This window comes from Corvus moneduloides, chromosome 4, assembly GCF_009650955.1.
Source record: "Corvus moneduloides isolate bCorMon1 chromosome 4, bCorMon1.pri, whole genome shotgun sequence".
Taxonomy (NCBI): domain Eukaryota; kingdom Metazoa; phylum Chordata; class Aves; order Passeriformes; family Corvidae; genus Corvus; species Corvus moneduloides.
In genome coordinates, this window is record NC_045479.1 from 10,394,286 (window position 1) to 10,412,970 (window position 18,685).

Genomic DNA, 18,685 nt, shown 5'->3' on the forward strand with positions numbered 1-18,685 from the left:
CTTATAGAACAGGTACACAATAAAGAGCGGGTTATAAAAACTGGAAACTTCAATCAGTAATGAACCAGAAATGTTTCTAGAGTTAATCATTAGAGAGTTGCTTCTGTTATAATAATTGTTTGTCACGTAAATGGAGAGGGGCATTCCCAACAGTGCTTTTAGCAATTCTAGGAACGACAAATTAAATATGTTATAATAGCAGTTAAATTACTCTTCCAAAAGTTGAATTTTGTCATCTATGATGCTTGGAAGAACAACCTGTGAATTCACTGATTTCTTGGTGACATATTCAAATATTATTGTCTTCAGAATTTTAAGGAGCATATATTTCATTGGTGTGTTGGAATTTGATATTGCTGTATTTTTTTATGTGCTGCATAAGAAAAAAAGAAAACTAAAACTTGAGAATTTGAAGTAAAATAGAAGTTCTCTTTGGAAACAGACACCATTTCCCTTTCCAGTGTTAAACAAAATTAATAACCTCATATACCTAATCAGCTGTAAAAAAAAAGTTTTGATGCTGTGCCATTATCATACTCTGTGTTGCTGACATTCCTAATGTAAATAGAGTGATTTAATTTTTTATATCTTCTTTGCTTCTCTTAAATGTAAAGGTATCAAATGGTGAAACGTCAGTTTTCAAGATTTTCAGTGAGTCTTCAGGAACTCAAACTCTTCTTCAGAACAGAAAGATAAACATCTGAGTTCAAAGCTAAATTCAAGCTGAGAAAAGCTGCTCAGGCTTTAGTTAGATACAAATCATTCAGACTGTCCAGAGTGAGAACTGGTACCAGTGGTGTAGAGAATCACTTCATTGCAGGGAGAGTGATGAAGTATTTGTTTACTGCTGTAAATTTTATAGCTTGTGGAACATGAAGAGCTTAATAGGAGGAGGACTATGGTAATGAAGTTTGAGAAGGGTTTTGATGAATCCTAAAGATTTTTGGTGAAGGAGTCCCATGGCTGGGTGCTGGAGTTCAGCCAGGGTATTTATGGATTTGGGGTGCACTGGGTGTCCCAAGGCTGGGAGAGACATGGACTAAGCTGGGATAGTGACTTGGAGCGGGTTTGCCTTCACTGTGGAGGGTACTGCAGGCTCTCTAGTAGTTGATGTTGCCTTTGAAGTTGTCACAAGACAGGATGACATTAGAAGTAGTTTAATACTGATGGCTGTATTCTTTGATAAAGCCTTAAGTACACTGCCATGTCAGTGCTTCCCTGAGGAAGCAATTCAGGCCTCCCCAAGGGACAGGCTTTTCTACTCAAGCTGCTTTTTGATCAAGTAGTTCCTAGTGATGTCCTTGTTGTGATGGTGAGCAGCACTGAGGTGTTGGAGACTCTTGTGATTAATTGTGCTGTAAATATCTTGCACTTTATGTAGTCCTTTAGTAGTGTCATTAATTAATTCCTTTTCTTTTAATGCCAAACAACTCTGACAACTTTTGTTGTAACAGGAATAATTTCTCTTATTCAGTTATGACGTGATTATTTCTCCTTCATGTTGATGCCTTTTCCTGGTCTTAAAATCAAGAGTCAAACACGGTTAGAAGGGAAGAAGGGATTTTACCTTGGTATTTATTTTAAGGATCCTTAGGTGCACACGTCCAGGTCAAATGCACCTCCATGCACACTGCAATGCCCCCCCACAAGATCTGGTACAACATTATAGGTCTTACTAATTAGCATATCTATCAAAGATTCCCAAATGAGAGGCTTGAGTGAGCCCCCATCCCCAAGGAACCTTCCCCTGGATGGTTCTATCTTAGTTTACAGAATGTGTTCTGGAGAGGACCTTGGGGTCTGGGGCACACTGACCCCTACCTACGAAGCTTCTAAAATGTTTAGTCTCCTAGCTGAACAAACAAGTCCAAGAATGTAGGCAAAAAGCACTAGGAATACAGAAGTTGTAAAAAAGGTATAACAGGGGTATAAAAGAAAAGGCAAAAAGTCATCATGGCATCAATGTCAGGTTCATTTTTCAAATACCTAATCTATTTTTAATTAAGGAAAAATGCAGATTTTTTCTTCAGATTTCCAAAATTCTATCACATATATGTATGGTATATATGAAGTTAGAGTCTTTAATCTCTAATTAATCTGTCATCTCCCCTCCCTGGGGAGGATGGACTTTCATGGAGAAATTGGTTTCTTGGAGAAATTTTCCCTTTTCCCTATGCCAGGAACTGGCATATCTCCTTTAGGCCATTGCAATTATAAGCATACACCAACTACTAAAATTTTCTGTCAACTGAAGAAGTCCTGCAGAGCTGATGTGCCAAATGATAACTTCTAAGTGGTGTCAGATACAACTTTGGTTTAACAATGAAAAACACTTGGGCCTACAAGGACTTTGTGTGTGTGCATTAATTTTTTCTGTGTAGAGCCTTCCACACAGAGCTGTTTCTTAATTATGTTTTATTTTCTGTAAGATTTGTCTGACAAGAGCTATAACTGCACTCTTGACTGTTGCAGTAATTGTTTAGACAACATATCAAGTCAGCTCTGCAATGGCCAAAAGTCAAACAGAGAGCCTAACATTTTAGACAATGAAAAATCCTAGAATAAAATTTTATTTTGCTGTAAATTATTTCAAGAAGATTTGCATTACTGATTTGAACTAAAACAAAGAAATTAAGCATATTATTAAAGAGAAGGAGTTTTCCTTCACTAATACTTCTCTAAGTCTGCAAAATGGGAAGATCACAAGGGCTTAGTGTAGTCTTCTGCAAATAGGTGAGGCAGAATGGCTTACAGTCAAAGTGCCCACAGTTAACCCTGGGAATAATTAATGGAAAAAATCAAAACCATTGAAAATTTCATTATTTTCTTTGAGATGCAAACCCACAGAGAAGAAGGCATTTTCATGTGCATGGGGTAAGAGTTGATAAAAGACATATTTTTAAAACTGTAGCACAACTGTGCATCTGTAAAATATTTAAATCATGAAAATGAGGGAAAATAAATTTCTGTTTCATAGTGGAATTAATTTTTTGGCTTCTCCTTTACCTTCTAGACCAGAGAAACATGATTAGGAAGTCTGATTCGTAGGTTTAAAAGAGTAATTTGCCATCCATTAATTTTCTTTATTAAAATAAAATATATTGGTTTTTTTCACCAGTTTTTAAACACATGCACTAGAAGTTATATGGCTATATATGAGAAAGCAAATGGAAAAAACCATTAAAATATGGTCATTAACATTTCATTGGTCAGACAATTTTAGCAGAAGAACAACAAAGGTTTGAAGATCACACTTGTGCTGAATCAGGTGGTGAAATTTCCCTTCATCACCTAAATAATTTGTTTAAGAGAAGAAAAGATGAGTGTTTCATTTCCAGGGATGATACAGGTATTGTTTTAGACTTTTTTGGTGCTGTTGTTGCAGAGTGGCCAGGAAGGAGACCCATATGGGATGCAAATCTGGAAGGTTTATGCAGATGCCTTCTATGTGTTAGATATTCATGAGTGACAAGACTTTGTCCTCAAAACAAATGTTTGTCCTCAGTCAAGTAGTTGTCAAGTCTGCAGATAAGGAAATGCTACTTCCATTTGAGATTCATGGTACTAATTTAACATTGCCAGAGAAAAATCTGGAGACTTAGGGACAGTTTAATAAATAAATCATGATTAATATCAAATATTTTGTTACCAAATATGACACAGCAGAGTAAAGATAAACTTACAGTGAAAGTGGGAACTAAGACATAGTGAGTTAAGATTTCAGCTTGATGGAGCAACCTTGACGTGTACCCCCTTCTTCGTTTTCTTTAAGAAATTAAAGGATTACAGTAACATGAATATTGCAATTTTTTTTTTTAATGAAAGCTTTTCATGAAAGCTTTGACTGTTCAGTGACTTGGGGTCTTTACTTAGAGACATGATATTTGTACTTAAAATAAAGGTACTATTTTTTGAAGCCTTATTACTCTGAAGCGTAAATGGGATATTTTACATCACCAGGGAAATGGTAACATTTTTTTAGAGCACTCTCTTGAGGCTGTGAGGTATTAGAAGTCCAGATGACTTTCGTTTTGGTTGAGACTGGCAGCATCTTCGGATTTTATAACTGTGTTATTCAGGTGCTTCATGCTTTTATTAGAGTTTTTTGTTGGTTTTTTGTTTTGTTTTGTTTTTAATTTAGAAGAGCATTCTCAGTTTGGGGGAAGAGCAGGCTTGCCTTTTAAATCAGGAAAAACAAGCTCTCCTTGAATAAAACGAGTAGTCTTTTGATTAAAGATTATGCTCATTTGCACAGGAACCTCGTGATCCTTTCCAACACATTGAAAAGTCATCATAGATTAGGAACTCATCTATTCATCAGACTAGACGTAGCCTGGCATGTCTCCAGTGTTTTCTTTTCCATTTTTCATACATTGTCTGGCATTTTTTACAGTGGCATCTTCCCTGCAAGGAGTTTAATGTCTGGTAGTTGTCAGTGTTGAGAGGAATACCTGGTGAAATTCTTCCAGTAGATTTTTTTTTTCTAGAACACTTATTTGAATAAAAAGTGGATATCCTCTAGATAAGGAGAAAGTATAACAGGTGCTTCGGCTGAGGCAGAAGCTTTTTACCCCAGAATTCAAAATTGCATTGAAGCTCCTGGGGTACAGCTCTAAACTGAAAAAACAATGGACAATTCTCTCTATCGTCATCTTCTTAATGTTTGTTTGTTTTTACTCGTTGAAAAAACTGAAATCCAAAAATTCTTTGGGTATATAGGATGATGATATCCATACAATTTTGAATAAAGTCTGCTGTATTAAATTCGTAATGAGGGGGCAATGCAGATCAGCTCCCATAGCTGTAATGCAGAGCTCTCTGCATGGCAGTTGTTACCATTTTACAGAGCCAAATACTCAGCTACATAAAGGAGCTGAAATCCATGGTGGTGTGGGAGAGAATTAGCAAAAGAAACTGAAGAGAATTTACGCACCACTATTTTTGTTTTAAAATAAATTCATTAAAAGTAAAATGAAAGCTGGCAGCTGCAGGGTGAGCCCTGGAAATTTAAGTCCATCTCATAACTTGAAATAAATAATTCTGCTAAGGCATTTGAAGCAAAGAATCACTTTTGTCATTTCCTGAAGGCTTAAATTTAAAATACTGTATATAATGTAGTGTAGTTTACCCTAATTCTCCAGGGGAAAAGAGACTGCCTTCATCACTGCCATAATCCACACAGCAGATCCATTAGAGACTCAAGTGTTCTGAAGGCTGTGAATATTTAGGAAAGAAATAAAAAAAAGAACCTTTAATTTATTAAAAGAACTAACATAAACTCTGCTTCCTCTTGGACATGAGCAAAAGCACTAAGGCAAAATTATCTTACCAATGGGAAAGTATTTCAGGAAAACTGAGGCTGTGGTGTTTCATTCAGCCAAGCCACAACTGAGATATACTGAGATATAGAAAGAAAAAATATTTTTGCAAGAAAAGTGAACTAAAAGGCTTATGGGAGAAAAAAAAGGGAACTTTCCAGTGGTCTTTGCTGAGTACATCTTTAAGAATTAAAGATGATTGAGTATGTTCACACTTCTGAAAATTCATGTGGTGGTGTTCTTTGCAGAACAATAAATTTGTAATTTATGGTCTTAGAAAACATTAATATAATTTTACTGGCAAGCATCTAGGTAGTTGAAAAATAATTTATTCTTTAGACTGTGTTTAATGACTTTCCATGGATTTATAAATACCAGCATATGCCATTGCTTAGAAGGTAAAAGAAAAATGTCGAGTGAATGGCTCCTTACCTGCTACATTATCAAAACTTTTTTGGTTTTCATGCTCATCTACTTGAGGGAGTGCTTCTGTTGGTAGTTTGGCGAGCCTGAGTGAATTTGGTACTGAAATTCTCAAGGATTTCCACACCCGGCCATGTGTAAGGGAATCAAAGATATGTAAATGAAAACATGAAGCCATTGCCTTTATACCTGAGGAAATATCTTTTGTTTCTTTTCTACAAGTCCTAAACTTAGCTGTTGAATTTTTGTTGAAAATTACTGTTTGTCTAAATATTTTTCCCCACTACCCTGCATTTGAGAAGGTTGTAAGGACTAAGAAGGAAAAAAGGTTTTCTAAAAAGTTATTTCCCACTCTGGCTTTCAGTCAGATTTATTAGCTATTAAATGGCCCTTTCGTAGCCCTATAATCTGTAAAAAACAACTTCACTTTCTCTCATGCATCCAATGAGTAGGTATGGAAGGAATTTTTTGGTGGATAGTATAAAGGGAAAAAAGGAAATATATGGGGATTATACATTTGTCTTGTCTTTTCATTGTCCAATAAATTTGTTTTGTGCAAGATTGCCTCTTGTTTCATATCAAATTTGGAAGCCTAACTCACTTTTTCCTCCATTGCCCCTTCGTGAGCTGTTTCTGTATACACTGAAAACCCTGATAATCTCTGTGATGTCACTTTATGAATGCATTGCTGTCACTCAGAGGTTTCTTAGTCTTTCTTTTTTTCCTTTCCCACTTCCCAAATACTTTCTGCACCTTCAAGAATGTTGCTTGTTACTCCGGACTGTATCATGGTTTTGTTTCAGATCTAATTGTAAATATAGTTTTTGTTTACAGGATGCATTTGGCATCATATCTGTAGGAGAAAAAATATGTATCTAACAACATAGGTACAATCTTAAAGCAAGATCCCACTTTTCCTTTATTTTTATTAATGCTTTTTTTTTCTTCTCCTTTGAAAATAGCCATAATTACTGTTGTAACTTTCCAACCCTTTACTCCATCACTCTTTCTCTGTTAAATAGGCTATAAACTGCTTTTTGCCTCTGTTTCAGGGTTTGCTGTTGCCTCTTTTTCATCATTAATCACTCTATTTATAGTATTTCTTACCAGAAAATCAACTTTTACCTAGATTGGCATTGCTTGCCCTTCTTCTATGATGTTTTTTTTTTACTTGGGAGGATTTTAACATGACACAGTATTAATTTAATTTCCTTAAAATTTAATTTCTTTATCCTCAAAGCTCTTTGTGTCTATGATATACAGAGCTTTGAGGGCATTTCCAGTTAAGGAAATACAAACTATTATGTTTATCAGTCTCTCTTTGTCCATTTGTTACTTTTTCTTTTTTCACAAGGGTTTCAGAGTGCTGTGGAGGAGTCAGAGTTTGAAATACTCCATTTATTCTGTTTCTGAAATATTCAGCAAAATGGCGTATTTGTTAATGTAATTTCAGAAATAACTTTAATTTTAGACTCTGTAGGATTTTGATTGGGTGGGATGGTCCTGATCTTTAGAAGAAGAAATGGTTTTTCAGTAACAGGCTTGGACTGTTGTAACATTGCTCTTTATGTTCAATATCTTACGGATTCATACAAGAAGTTGTTGGGTTTTTTCCTCTATATTCCGATTCCTACCTAAATAGTCTATTGATCATATGGTATCTCACAATGTGCTGAAGAACTTGCTCTTCAAAGGACCTCTTCTCCTATTTCTGTTGCCTTTATTGTTCAACTTGCAGTGGGAGTGTGTGCTTACATTTCTCTCAAGAAGGTAGCAAACCATTATTTTCAGTTTTACTCTGTTCTTGTTTTCCCACTGTCTTGCAGAAACATTACTGTGGCCAGTGTTTATGGAGACACATTAAAAGAAAAGGTTGTGTAATATTGAATGTGAGAGGAAGGACACAGCTCAGTAGCACCGAGTGGAAAGAGATCCCTGCCACTAGATGAGTTTATTTTTAATATGCTTGCAGAGTCTGGAAAAGGAATAGTTCACTGCATACAGACTTCAACCATGTCTGACTTCAGAAGTAGATTGTAGTAGTTTATAACCACAGACATTATAATTTGAGGGTTACTATTTTCTGAAAAACCACTAACATTGCAGTCTGTGGTTGCATTTCCTAGATAAAGTTTAGTACTGCCACCTGATCCTTGTGTGGAAACAAAAGAATTTTCCTATAAAATTGCAAAGCAACATATGGCTTGCTTTATTTTTCAAATACTGTCTGGAGTTCTCTGGTGTATTGAGTACACTGCTTTTTCTTTCTGTCTTCCTACAGATTCATATGTTGTGATTGTGTGGTTGTCATTTCCAATACATGGTTGACTGTGATTTGTCAATTGAGTATTTGAATAACTGTATTTTATTTTTGATTAGGTATTCTTATCTTCTAACTGGTGTCATGTCAACCACATGTATAGACAGTCATGTAAAGAAGCCAACTTTGTGATTATAATTTGGTACTCCAGCCACTGATCAAATATGTAAAAAAAAATAAAGGTGCCATTTTGTGGAGTGTCCTTCCTCAGCTTCTTACAGGAAACTGGGTTTTCCCATTGTCTTGATTCTATTAAAATAGCACTAAGAGGCTCAAATAACATTCTCCCTTTGTAGTTAAAGATGCAATAAGGGCCAATTTTTACCTTTGCAACCAAAATCTAAGTTAGGATAAAATCCAAAGGTAGATATAGCTTAAGAGGAAAGAGCAAAGAGATGAAGGAAAAGTAAATACATGCCAAGAAAATGTACCTGCAGCTAAGGCTTTGTTCAACAGTAATAGGTAATGTCTGAATTTAAATACCTTTATATTAGTTGATAATTTACTCTAATGACAGAAATAGAGCAAAGACAGACAGTGACTGAGAACTTAGAGGAGAGCACTTAGTGGAAAGTTGTATAAAGGAAGTGAGGACTCTTGTCACAGAGGGAAAAACTAGTATCATTGATTAAGATCAAAAAGTACATGACTGAGTTGACTAACGAAATACTGTGCACTGTTTGCTCTTTGAAGACTTCTGAGAACTGAATGAAAGGGATAAAAGAGTTTTCTTTCCATTCACTGATGTCACAGCAAAGGTGTCTTTTGCTAGTCTCGAGTGTCGTTGTTTCACAGGACTCTGTTTGCCCATTTTGAGCTGCAGGTACGGGACAGTGCAAACCAAATCAGCCAGTTCAGGAGCCTTGTCAGGGCTTGTAGGGCCTGCTTCTTAAGACATATCCTGGGAAGAAGGCTGTGTTTTATGGAACTGTTTCATTTCTCCTGAATCTAGTGAGCAGGATAACATTTAAACTCAGATGAGAAACAGGCATTCAGATCTCCGAGAAATGGATCCATGTGATTCATCCTAGGGTATGGTTGGTGAATAATCACAAAAAGCCCCAACAAATCAAAAGTGTTGTGGACAACTGCCAGCAGTCTGGTAAATCCAAATGTTGGGATGAAGCCCACTAAAGTAGGAGTCTTTTTCTGCAGTCACATGAGATTGTCCAGTCTGATGGCTACAGGATCTGTCTGGTGACAGTAACAGTTGAGATGATTTTCAGATGGTAACTGGTGGTGATCAGTGTCTGAAACAGAAATGTTTATATATTGGGAAGATATATCAGTACTTAATTTGGTTAACTGGAATGTGGTAGATGAATCACAGAATCACTTATGTTGGAAAAGACCCTTGAGTCCCTCTGTTAACCTCACACTGCCAAGGCCACCACTAAGCCATGTCCCCAAGTGCCACACCTACACATCTTTTAAATACCTCCAGGGATGGTGATTAACCACGTCCCTGGGGACTTGTGCCAATACCAGTGGAAATGAAAAAGAATTCTTTCCAATTTTATTTTTTCTGTTTTAATGTCAGTGTAATAAACTGGTGTTCCATAAAGATACTGCTAGTGGTTTCTGTTTCCTTGCATTTTATTAATAGACTTGGAGAATTTAATTGTGTTTTTATTTGGACTTTATAGTCCAGATATTTATTCAGACTATGTAGTGTTTCAAGTATCGTATCAAGGGTACTTAATATGCTTTAATTGATTGTAAGTATTTTCTGAGTGTAAAATTTTCTACATATTAAGATATAGCAGCTTATCAGTTCTGTAATTTGCTTTGAAGAATTTAATGCGATAGAGTATGGAATTTTTTCCATTCAAACACAGGACAGTATTTTGGGACCTTTTGACAAATTAAACTGGCATGAGAATATAATTACAAGAACAGCATATTTCTGTAATATGTAATTTTCTGCTACTTTTTCTGTTAGTCTTGCCAGAGTTCTGTAGTGAAAGAGACCTTTTTCTCAGGATTTTTCTTTGGTAACTGAATTAAAATAGAAAAAAATCATAATCACTTTTCACAACTATGATTTTCATATGTACTGCTTTCCAGAACAGTGGGGACTACATAGTTACACGTTTTAAATTTGGGATTTTAGACTTTTTCTGCTATAAAAATAGCAAAAGTGTAGTTTTGCAGAAACTATTCCGTTTTGGCTGAAATAGAGCAAACAACTAAAGGTAAGAAATAGAGCTTTCTTTTTCAGTTGAATAACCTCCACTGAAGGGAATTTTTTTCAAAAAAAAAAAAGGAGTTTGATCCAATTCAGTGGATTCTTCATTTTGTAATTTTGTAAAATTCATTTTGTAATATTGTAAAATGCCACTCTTAAATATACAGATGAATTACACAACTTCATAAATATCTTCTACTTCCAAAACCTTAGAATTCTACCTGTCCTCTGGCCAACCTTCCCCACTCCCACAAACCCAAGTTGTAAATACGTATCATAAAATGTCTGTATTGCTCTGCAGTCAAGCAAACCTGTAAACAAATCTGTGGGTAACAGTGTTATGTCTAACCAGTGAAGACTAATAAGAAATCCATTTATATTAACCTTTGATTTTCTAAAAGTCTTGATTTAAAAAAAACCCCATAAATCACGTATGTGAATAAATATGTTCAAAGTCATGTTGTGTTCCTTTTTGAACCACTGGGGTTTTTTCCATTATTTCCTGCTTAATTCTTCAGGCACACCACTAGTGTTTCTGTTTCTTCCAAATTGGAATGTCTAGAACAAAGTTATAGGAATTGCCAATTTCTGCCTGATTTCTCAGACACTCTCCATCTTCCTCTTGATCTATCCAAGAAATCATTTAATATCATGTGATTACTCTTACTGGATGTTCTTTTCCTTTCTGAAAATGTTACATTTTCAGGATTTATCGGAATCTGAGGCTTGTCATTTTGTTCTCCTGAATCTTGGAAGTGGAACACTTGGATTAGTAATGTCATTACTTATTCCATGAGTGGCTTTGGGAAACTGGGACTTCAGTTTTGGGACAGTGACTTTAGGCCAGCAATTTGTTTCCTTAGCCAAATACTGGAGGTGATAGAGATGTTTTAAGAAGTGGTTCCTAGCCTTCTCTACTGTAATGCATTTGATGTAGGGTAATGCTAATTTGGATGGGTGGATGGGTGAGTATTTTTTGCTGCTTTTTACTGCTGTGTACAGAATGTCCCTGACAATTCCCAAACTTTGGAAGCAAATTATAAAATTTGACAAGTTTTTATGTAAGTTTGCAAAAAGCTTTGATAATTTGTATCACAGTATAGAAGCAGACTTTGGTGGTGTGGGAATGGGTCAGAACTGCATCAGGGGAGGTTTAGACTGGACATTGTGAAGCTCTTCTTTACAAGAGGGTGGTCAGACACTGAGAGAGAAAGGTGGTCAATACCCTAAGACTGGTGGTGTTTCAGAGGCTTTTGGAGAATCCATTAAAAATGTGCTTTAATTCTTGAGCAGCCCTGAAGGGCTCAGGCAGCTGGAGCAGATGATCTTGCAGGTCTCTTCCAACTGAAGTGATCTGGCCTGGTAACAGCAATGGGTACATCCCTGCCATCCCTGCTCCTGGTGGAAAGTAAAACCTGCATTGCTTTTTTGTTTTCTGCTCTCAGGGAACATTGTATTCTATTAACACAGCTTTAAAGGGATTATTTCTCTCTCTTTTTCTCTCTTATTTTGCCATTTAGTGCTGAATTTATAGCTTTTTAATAAAGATACTGCATATATTTAAGATAACTATTATTGAGAGAAGAGCATAGAGGCAGTAAAAATTTAGCAGGAGGAAAAGGGATGATCTTTAGCACATTTGTGAAGTATTTTTTTCATATACACTTACATGCTTTTCTTTTGAAAAGGAAATTGTCAAGGAAGCATTAATGGAGGAGCAGAAACGAAGTGAAAAGGCAATCGAAGAAGCAGTAAAAAGGACAAGAGAAGAAATGATGGAGTATATTAAAGAGCAGAAGAGGGTGAGTTACCATTGGATAATGGGTTTCAACATGAAGTGAGAAACTGGCAAAATTTATTAAACCTCAAACCTGTCTTAAAATGCACAGGAGAACAGCATCAGGAGTTAGGTCTTCAGATCTTTCACTCATTTATTCAAACAATTTGTTATTATGATGTATTCCTTCATATGTATTTATAGACTTTTAAGTACATCACAAGCTGAAAAAGAGAAATTAATAGTTCAGTTAAAATTTATAGCATTTCTTATTACAGAAAGTAACATAAAGGTGGGGCATAAACGCAGTCTGTCAAATTTAAGTTGTGATCTGAGTTCAGATCATAGAAAGCATTTCAGTATAAATAACAGGTGCTATTTTGTGTTCACAAATGAACTTTATTGTGCAGTTCGTATGCACACAAAGGTCATTATTTTTTTCCTCTCAACCCATATTATGCGAGAACCTGAAAATGTACTGGTATTCTATTAAGCATGATTTATAGTCAGTGCATTGGTCTTGTTATGAAATGTTGCAATGTTCTGAAAGTTGTTTTCAGTTGTTCTGTTAATGCTATATCCTGGCAGTTTAATGCTTGTGTATAAAGAGTAAAATGTAGCTCAAGGGACTTTGATTCGCTTTCAGTAGGAGGAGAAAAAAATAACACACTTCTCCCCTTTGAAGCTCTTTATAAAAACATCAACAAAAAATAATTTTTAAAAACCTCTTTCATATGGCAGTAGCAGCCCGAGATCAAATTTCAGGACTCTCAATAAACAAAATCACTCAGCTTGAATCTAATGGGTAATGTTGTCCTGAGAAGGAAATAGAAATAATGAGCTTGGCCTCTGCCTCTATATTCCCTGCTTTTATGGGTTAAATAATAGTATGGGAAATAGGATTTGCCTTCAGAAGTTTCACTCTGCTACTTGTTAAGATTGCAGTTGGGTGAGCTCCTTCCATTATTCTGTGTCTGGAGAAATTTCCTTTCAGCAGGATTTGTTTGATTTGGAAAGACAATTTAAACAGAATCCAGTGCAAAACATGATCCATAAGGATGTTTGTGCATATCTGAAGTCAATTGCTTACAAAGGATGAGCTGTGGGGAAGGTGAAAGTAGGTCTACTATTAAAGTAACTTGTGTCATAAATAAATGGGTCAATAAGGCCTTCAGTGCAGATATGTATGAAAATATCTTCAAAGAAACAAAATCCTCTTTGGTTTGTCTAGTAGGAGCATAAAATCCTTTCATTTCAAAGAGCATATTCAAATATTTCAGTCAATCTTTTTCTCTTTTTGATCAGTTAAAACATATCCATTAATTAAAAAAAAAACCCACATAAGGGCAGCTAGATTTTTCTGGCATAAGATTTATAAAGACTGCCTGTATTCCAGTTGGAAGTGAAAGATTTGTGTAACTCCAAATCATGTAGCATAATAGCTTTTATGTGATTACCTAAGAGGCAGAGGAAATGAACCTTGGTCAAAGCTCATGCACCTGTAAGAGTAATAAATATACTTTATGGACTGTGCTAAAAAGTAGCAGGTTATGGAAGGAATTCCTAGAAAGAACTCAGGGAAAATGCCTTGTCTAGGATTCTGACAGTTTTTTTTCTTTGAGTGACAGGAGCATAAATTTGCAAAGGTGGTAGTGGACACTCTGTGTCATCATTGTTTTGAAAATCAGTTTGTAGGACCCTTCCAACCATGGGCACAGCAGTATTTGTATCTGGTTGGCAGGGGATTATTTGAATTAGTAGAAAGTTGCTTTACAAAAAGCAACAATACTATCATGCTAAAATGCTGACAAGATCAAACGTAACTTCCTCTGTATTGAAGGCACAAAAGCCACCAAAGGTAGCAGAGGATTTGTTGGCATGTCTTTCCACCTTCAAAAAAAGGACACTAAAGCTAAAAAAAAAAAAAAAAAAAAAAGAGAAACTGCGATGGAAATGGGTTTTTCATACAATAAATGAAGATGGGGCATGCATTGTAATTATGCCACATGAACCCAAGATTTTACAGATATCTAGCACTATACTGGCAACAGTTCAAGTTAGATACTGCAGTCCTAGTTTTATTTTCTCTGTTCTATATTAAATAGAACATTTTATACTAGAAAAATGTTTCTTTTTGACGTTGCCACAGCTAACACCTTAAGAATGTGGATATCTAAGATGTGAAGGAAATTTTGATCAGGAATTAACTCTTTGTTATGTCACGATTATTTCATAACCCCCACCATTCTGAAGAAGGCATCAAAAGTGAACTAGAGTCAGGCTGTCCCATCTGTTCAAAGACATCTTCCATAGTTGCCAAACTCATAGGGATTTATTTAAACATTCGTGACACCTTGAAGAATCCTTCTGAGTCAAATTCAAATACACATGCGTCAGCTGTTAGCCAGAATTGCTTTCCCCAGCCAAGGTCCATCCACATTATGTCCAGAAAGTTATCTTTATAAATTGCCTGAAGGTACATTTGACTGTGTAGTATTTCTTTGCCTGTGTTTGCAGTAAATATCAGGAAGGCAAAACAATGCTTCGCCTTGCTGCTGGTGGGGTGGGAAATGAGGGGACAGAGGTGAAGGGTAGCACACAGGTTAAAAAGGCACTGAAGTAGGGCTAAATGGCAGGCCACTGCTTTCACTTCTGTCATAAAAATGTTATTTTTGGTTTGGATTTAATGCATATCATGTGCCATAGATCTCTGTCTGAGGCACAGATGTAGAGGGAGGCAAAATCTGTCAGTTTGGCTAGAACTGAGTAAAGAGCAAGGAAGCATTTGTCCTTGGGTATCCAAAGTCCACCTATTTTGATGTAAGCTCAAGATTCACAAACCTATTTATCAGAATTGCCTTTTGCTGCCTGATGTTCACCATCCTGTAACCTCTGGCCCTGCACTGTGGTTTCTGATCACCTGAGTGCTCTGGAAGCACCCAGTGCTGTGACAAGCCCTAGCACATGAATTGCCCCAAGATGCACTAATTGACACAGTCCAGCCCCTGAGGATGGGCCTGTGTTAGTGAGTGCTGGGAGGTGTTTGCCAGCTTTTTGCATTAATTGCTTAAAAGTTCTAGTGTTTGTTTTTATACTGAATGTTTGTGAAGGCATTCCCTTTTATGAGGCAGAACAGCTCTGTTCTTTTTTTTAATTCAGAGGTTTTTTAGGGGTTAATAGTTTTACTTTGCTCAAACATCTTGCTGATGTGGTAGAATATATGTACATGTGTGTACATAGGCTCTCACATGTATGTGTATGCATCCAGATTTTTGTTTGTTACCCGGGGATCAGAGCAAAGAGTAGAGCCCACTGTCCTGTAAACTCTGGCTTAGGTTAGGGTTCCCAAACCCTGATCCCTGGGCAACGAGACAGAGGCATAGCAGTGCCCTTCAGTGACCCGTACAACTGCATTGCTTTTGTAATATTTTTGGTTAAAATCGGATTAAGGGGTACATGCTGCTCTGTTAGGAGTATAAAGACAGGCTGGGCCTATCCCTGCTCCAGTTTTTATGGACTTCACATGGGGCTTTGGCCCATGTACCAAACACTTTGCTTCAGTTGGCTGATGCTGAATTAAGTGGATATAAACATAACTTTGTCCCAAAGTGCAGTTTGTAAGCAGTTCCAAGGAACTTTCCCATTTGTTTTTTGCTCCGGAGTGTGATGCAGTTCCAAGGTTGACTGAAATTTTGGAGGTGTGTTGAAAGCATTCCAGATATGTGAGCGGAAGAGAAGTGTGATAATTCCCTGTGTAAAGTGGGGTCCAGACCACGGCTTTGCACTCGTCCTTTGTCTCCTTTCCCTGGTCCAAGATGTGAAGAAAAGGAGGTGCTCCCTTCACTTGATGGTCCATGAAGCTGTAGAGTGAAAGACAAGAATTGCTTTAAAGTAGTAAAGTGAATTTTCTGAATCCACTGGTCTGAGAGAAGCCAAGCCAGCTCACTCACAGGAATAATGCTTCATTTCTGAACAGAAAACAAGCTGAAAATAAATAGTAAAATAGCAGATAAGCAGTATCTGAATAAAATAAATATCAGTATTGGAGTATATTTATGTCCTTGCTTCTTAATCTTATTTCGAGGCTGTGTGTGGCCTTTTCTTTGCCTTCATAATGTGGACCTACAGATTTTGTGCAGTTGAGTGTAGCTCCTGCTGTTCTATGAAGACAATTCCTGAAATATAATTACATTTTATATGACTGGCTGAGATGATTTTTTTTTTAATTAATTTGCAGATAGAAAGTAAAAGAACCAACCAAACTTATTTTAAAAAGTTTTAAAATAACTGAATGAAAATATTGAAAGCTGTGTAATACTGACTTAAGCAAGTATGTCTGTCTGTCAGGGGACATCTGTACAGACCAGAATGTCACCCAGAGAGTTCTGGTGGAGTTTTCTATTTCCAGGTGTCTCATAAAAGATATAATGATCAAGACAATTAATTGGTCACTACTGTACTTCAAACTGTTTCCAATTATTTGTTGTTAGAAAGGTCAGGAAATTCTTTTCTCTGCTTCTTATTTTTTCATTCTTGGTCAGTGTTCCAGCTTCTTGAACATAGGCTGCAAATGTTGCTCACCTTTTGTTAAAAACTAAGCATTTTTAATTCTAAAATCACAAAAATGTTTGGAAGTCTTGTAGAATAGAGATCTACAAAAGTATTCTGTTATAATATTCAGGTATTTTGTCTGCGCTACAGGTTGCAAGTTGTTTATAAATGTCATAGTTCAGTAATTTACTGCCTATTCATTGCAATTGAATGCTTAAAAATACTAATTCAGTATGTTTCATTTATTTATTACATATTTAAAGCAGACAAAAAGCCAGTGATCTAGTCGTATTGTGCCTACTATTTATGTACTTTTTAATTTTTGTGACTATTAGCTGTACAGAGATAAAAATTAATTCTTGAAGCTGGTATACAAAGGGGAGAGTAAGTCACAAGAGGAAAAGTTTTCTACCAAATAAATCTTGTGCTGAATAGAATTTTTAAAGAAATTTTCTAAATTACAAAGATTCACTTCATGAGATGAGTAGCCAGCCAAAAAGCAAATATCAATTTTTCCTACTTACATTGACATTCATCTCCTCTCAGGAAAACCTACTGCTTGTTTTCTGACAGCAAAGCTGAGGATATTAATCAGTCCCCTTTTGTCTGCTAATTGTGCACAGCTCTCGTTGGTTTGAAAGGGCATTTTTTGGCCTGTCAGGGAAGAACTACGTGTTTGGGCTTGAGTAATCACTGGAATGACAGATTTGATTTTAATGCAGCCCCTGTTTCCCTGAAAGTCAGACACTTGTCATAAATGCACTCCCATCCTGATTTAAGGCTCGGGTTCTGGGAGCAGAGATGTCACCATTATAACGAAACTCACTGCACTACTGTGTGTTCCCACATGATTTGTGCAGCTGTGCCTCATAACCTTTAAAGAAAACAGAACTAAACATTTCTCTGACTAACATTTACCAAAATACTGCAGAATTAAGAATAGCCAAAGAGATACTTCTGGGGGTTTCATATTTAATAGATCATTTTCTCTGATATTACAGAAATTAAGGACCTATTTCAACCACAGTATTTATATTTAAGAATCACTAACAAGCTGGTATAAGCCATGTCTGTCTTACAGGAAAGCAAAAAAAAAAAGCCAACAAGTTTCTCTTCTGATTTTGCATGAAGGAAATACCCCTTTACTTTGGTAATAATACAGCTGCTTTTGAAAAACAGAATTCCAGGCTCATCCCAGGGATGTGTGGGATGTGCCAGGACAGGCAGCTTGGCTCTTTGCTATGTAACCAGAAGAACCAGAGTCACTTTTGCTCTTTTCTGAAAAAGTATATTTGGAAAATACTGTTTTACCCTGATAACACACCTTTATAGAAGGTCAGCTCATCTCAGGCAAGAGCAAGTCATACATTTTCCCACTTTTGGTGGGATTATTCTGCAGTGAAACAAGTATTTACCACTTGAAGAGGGAATTGTGCATTTTATTCTGTGCAGAGATGCAGTGTAGCCACAACGCTTTTCAAGGGAAGAAAAATAGTGATGGAGTTATACCCAAGACAGCAGGACATATCTATGAGTAAATCAAATTAAAACTGCTAATTTCCTCCATGGTTATCCTTGTTTTTCAGGGTTATTTCTAATAATGTACTGTATTTATGGAGTGTATTTTCTCTATTATTTTGTCTGAAGGAAGCAAGTAGACCTATGTTTTTGCCTTTTGAGTAGATTTCTAACTGATACACTGACTTTTGGGTTTGGTTATGGTACAAAATCCCATTTCAGGAGATTTTTAAGTGGCATGTGTTACATTTCATAATAAAATATATTCATACAGATTTGATTTATCATGAATGCACTTTTAGAACTTCTTGGGGTTTTTATGTTTGATTTTCTAGTTCAGCAACAAAGCCTATATAAATATATTTTGAAAGCAGCGTTACCAATATAGATTGTGGAAGGTGATCTATGTTACAATTGCTATAACCCCTGTTATTTATGTAGATAGATACTTAAAATGTGAAATACTTTCTTTGCAAGTTTCTCATTCAGTGGTATTTTAAGAGAAGATTTTATGATGAAGACTAATCTCTTATATTTAGTTATTTAAGGTAAAGACTGCAAAAGAATGCACGAAGTTCAAGTTTAATTAG

At 36.1% G+C, this 18,685-nt stretch overlaps 1 protein-coding gene across 3 annotated transcripts in view; it reads left to right on the top strand.

Annotated features, from left to right (window-relative positions):
• CCDC91 (coiled-coil domain containing 91) overlaps nucleotides 1–18,685 on the top strand; it is a 122,880-nt gene that overhangs the window by 86,082 nt on the left and 18,113 nt on the right. For all 3 annotated transcript variants that reach the window (XM_032106552.1, XM_032106550.1, XM_032106551.1), the window contains one exon: nucleotides 11,938–12,051. In XM_032106552.1, coding sequence (XP_031962443.1) covers nucleotides 11,938–12,051 — 114 coding nt within the window. The remainder of the gene's footprint in view (nucleotides 1–11,937; nucleotides 12,052–18,685) is intronic.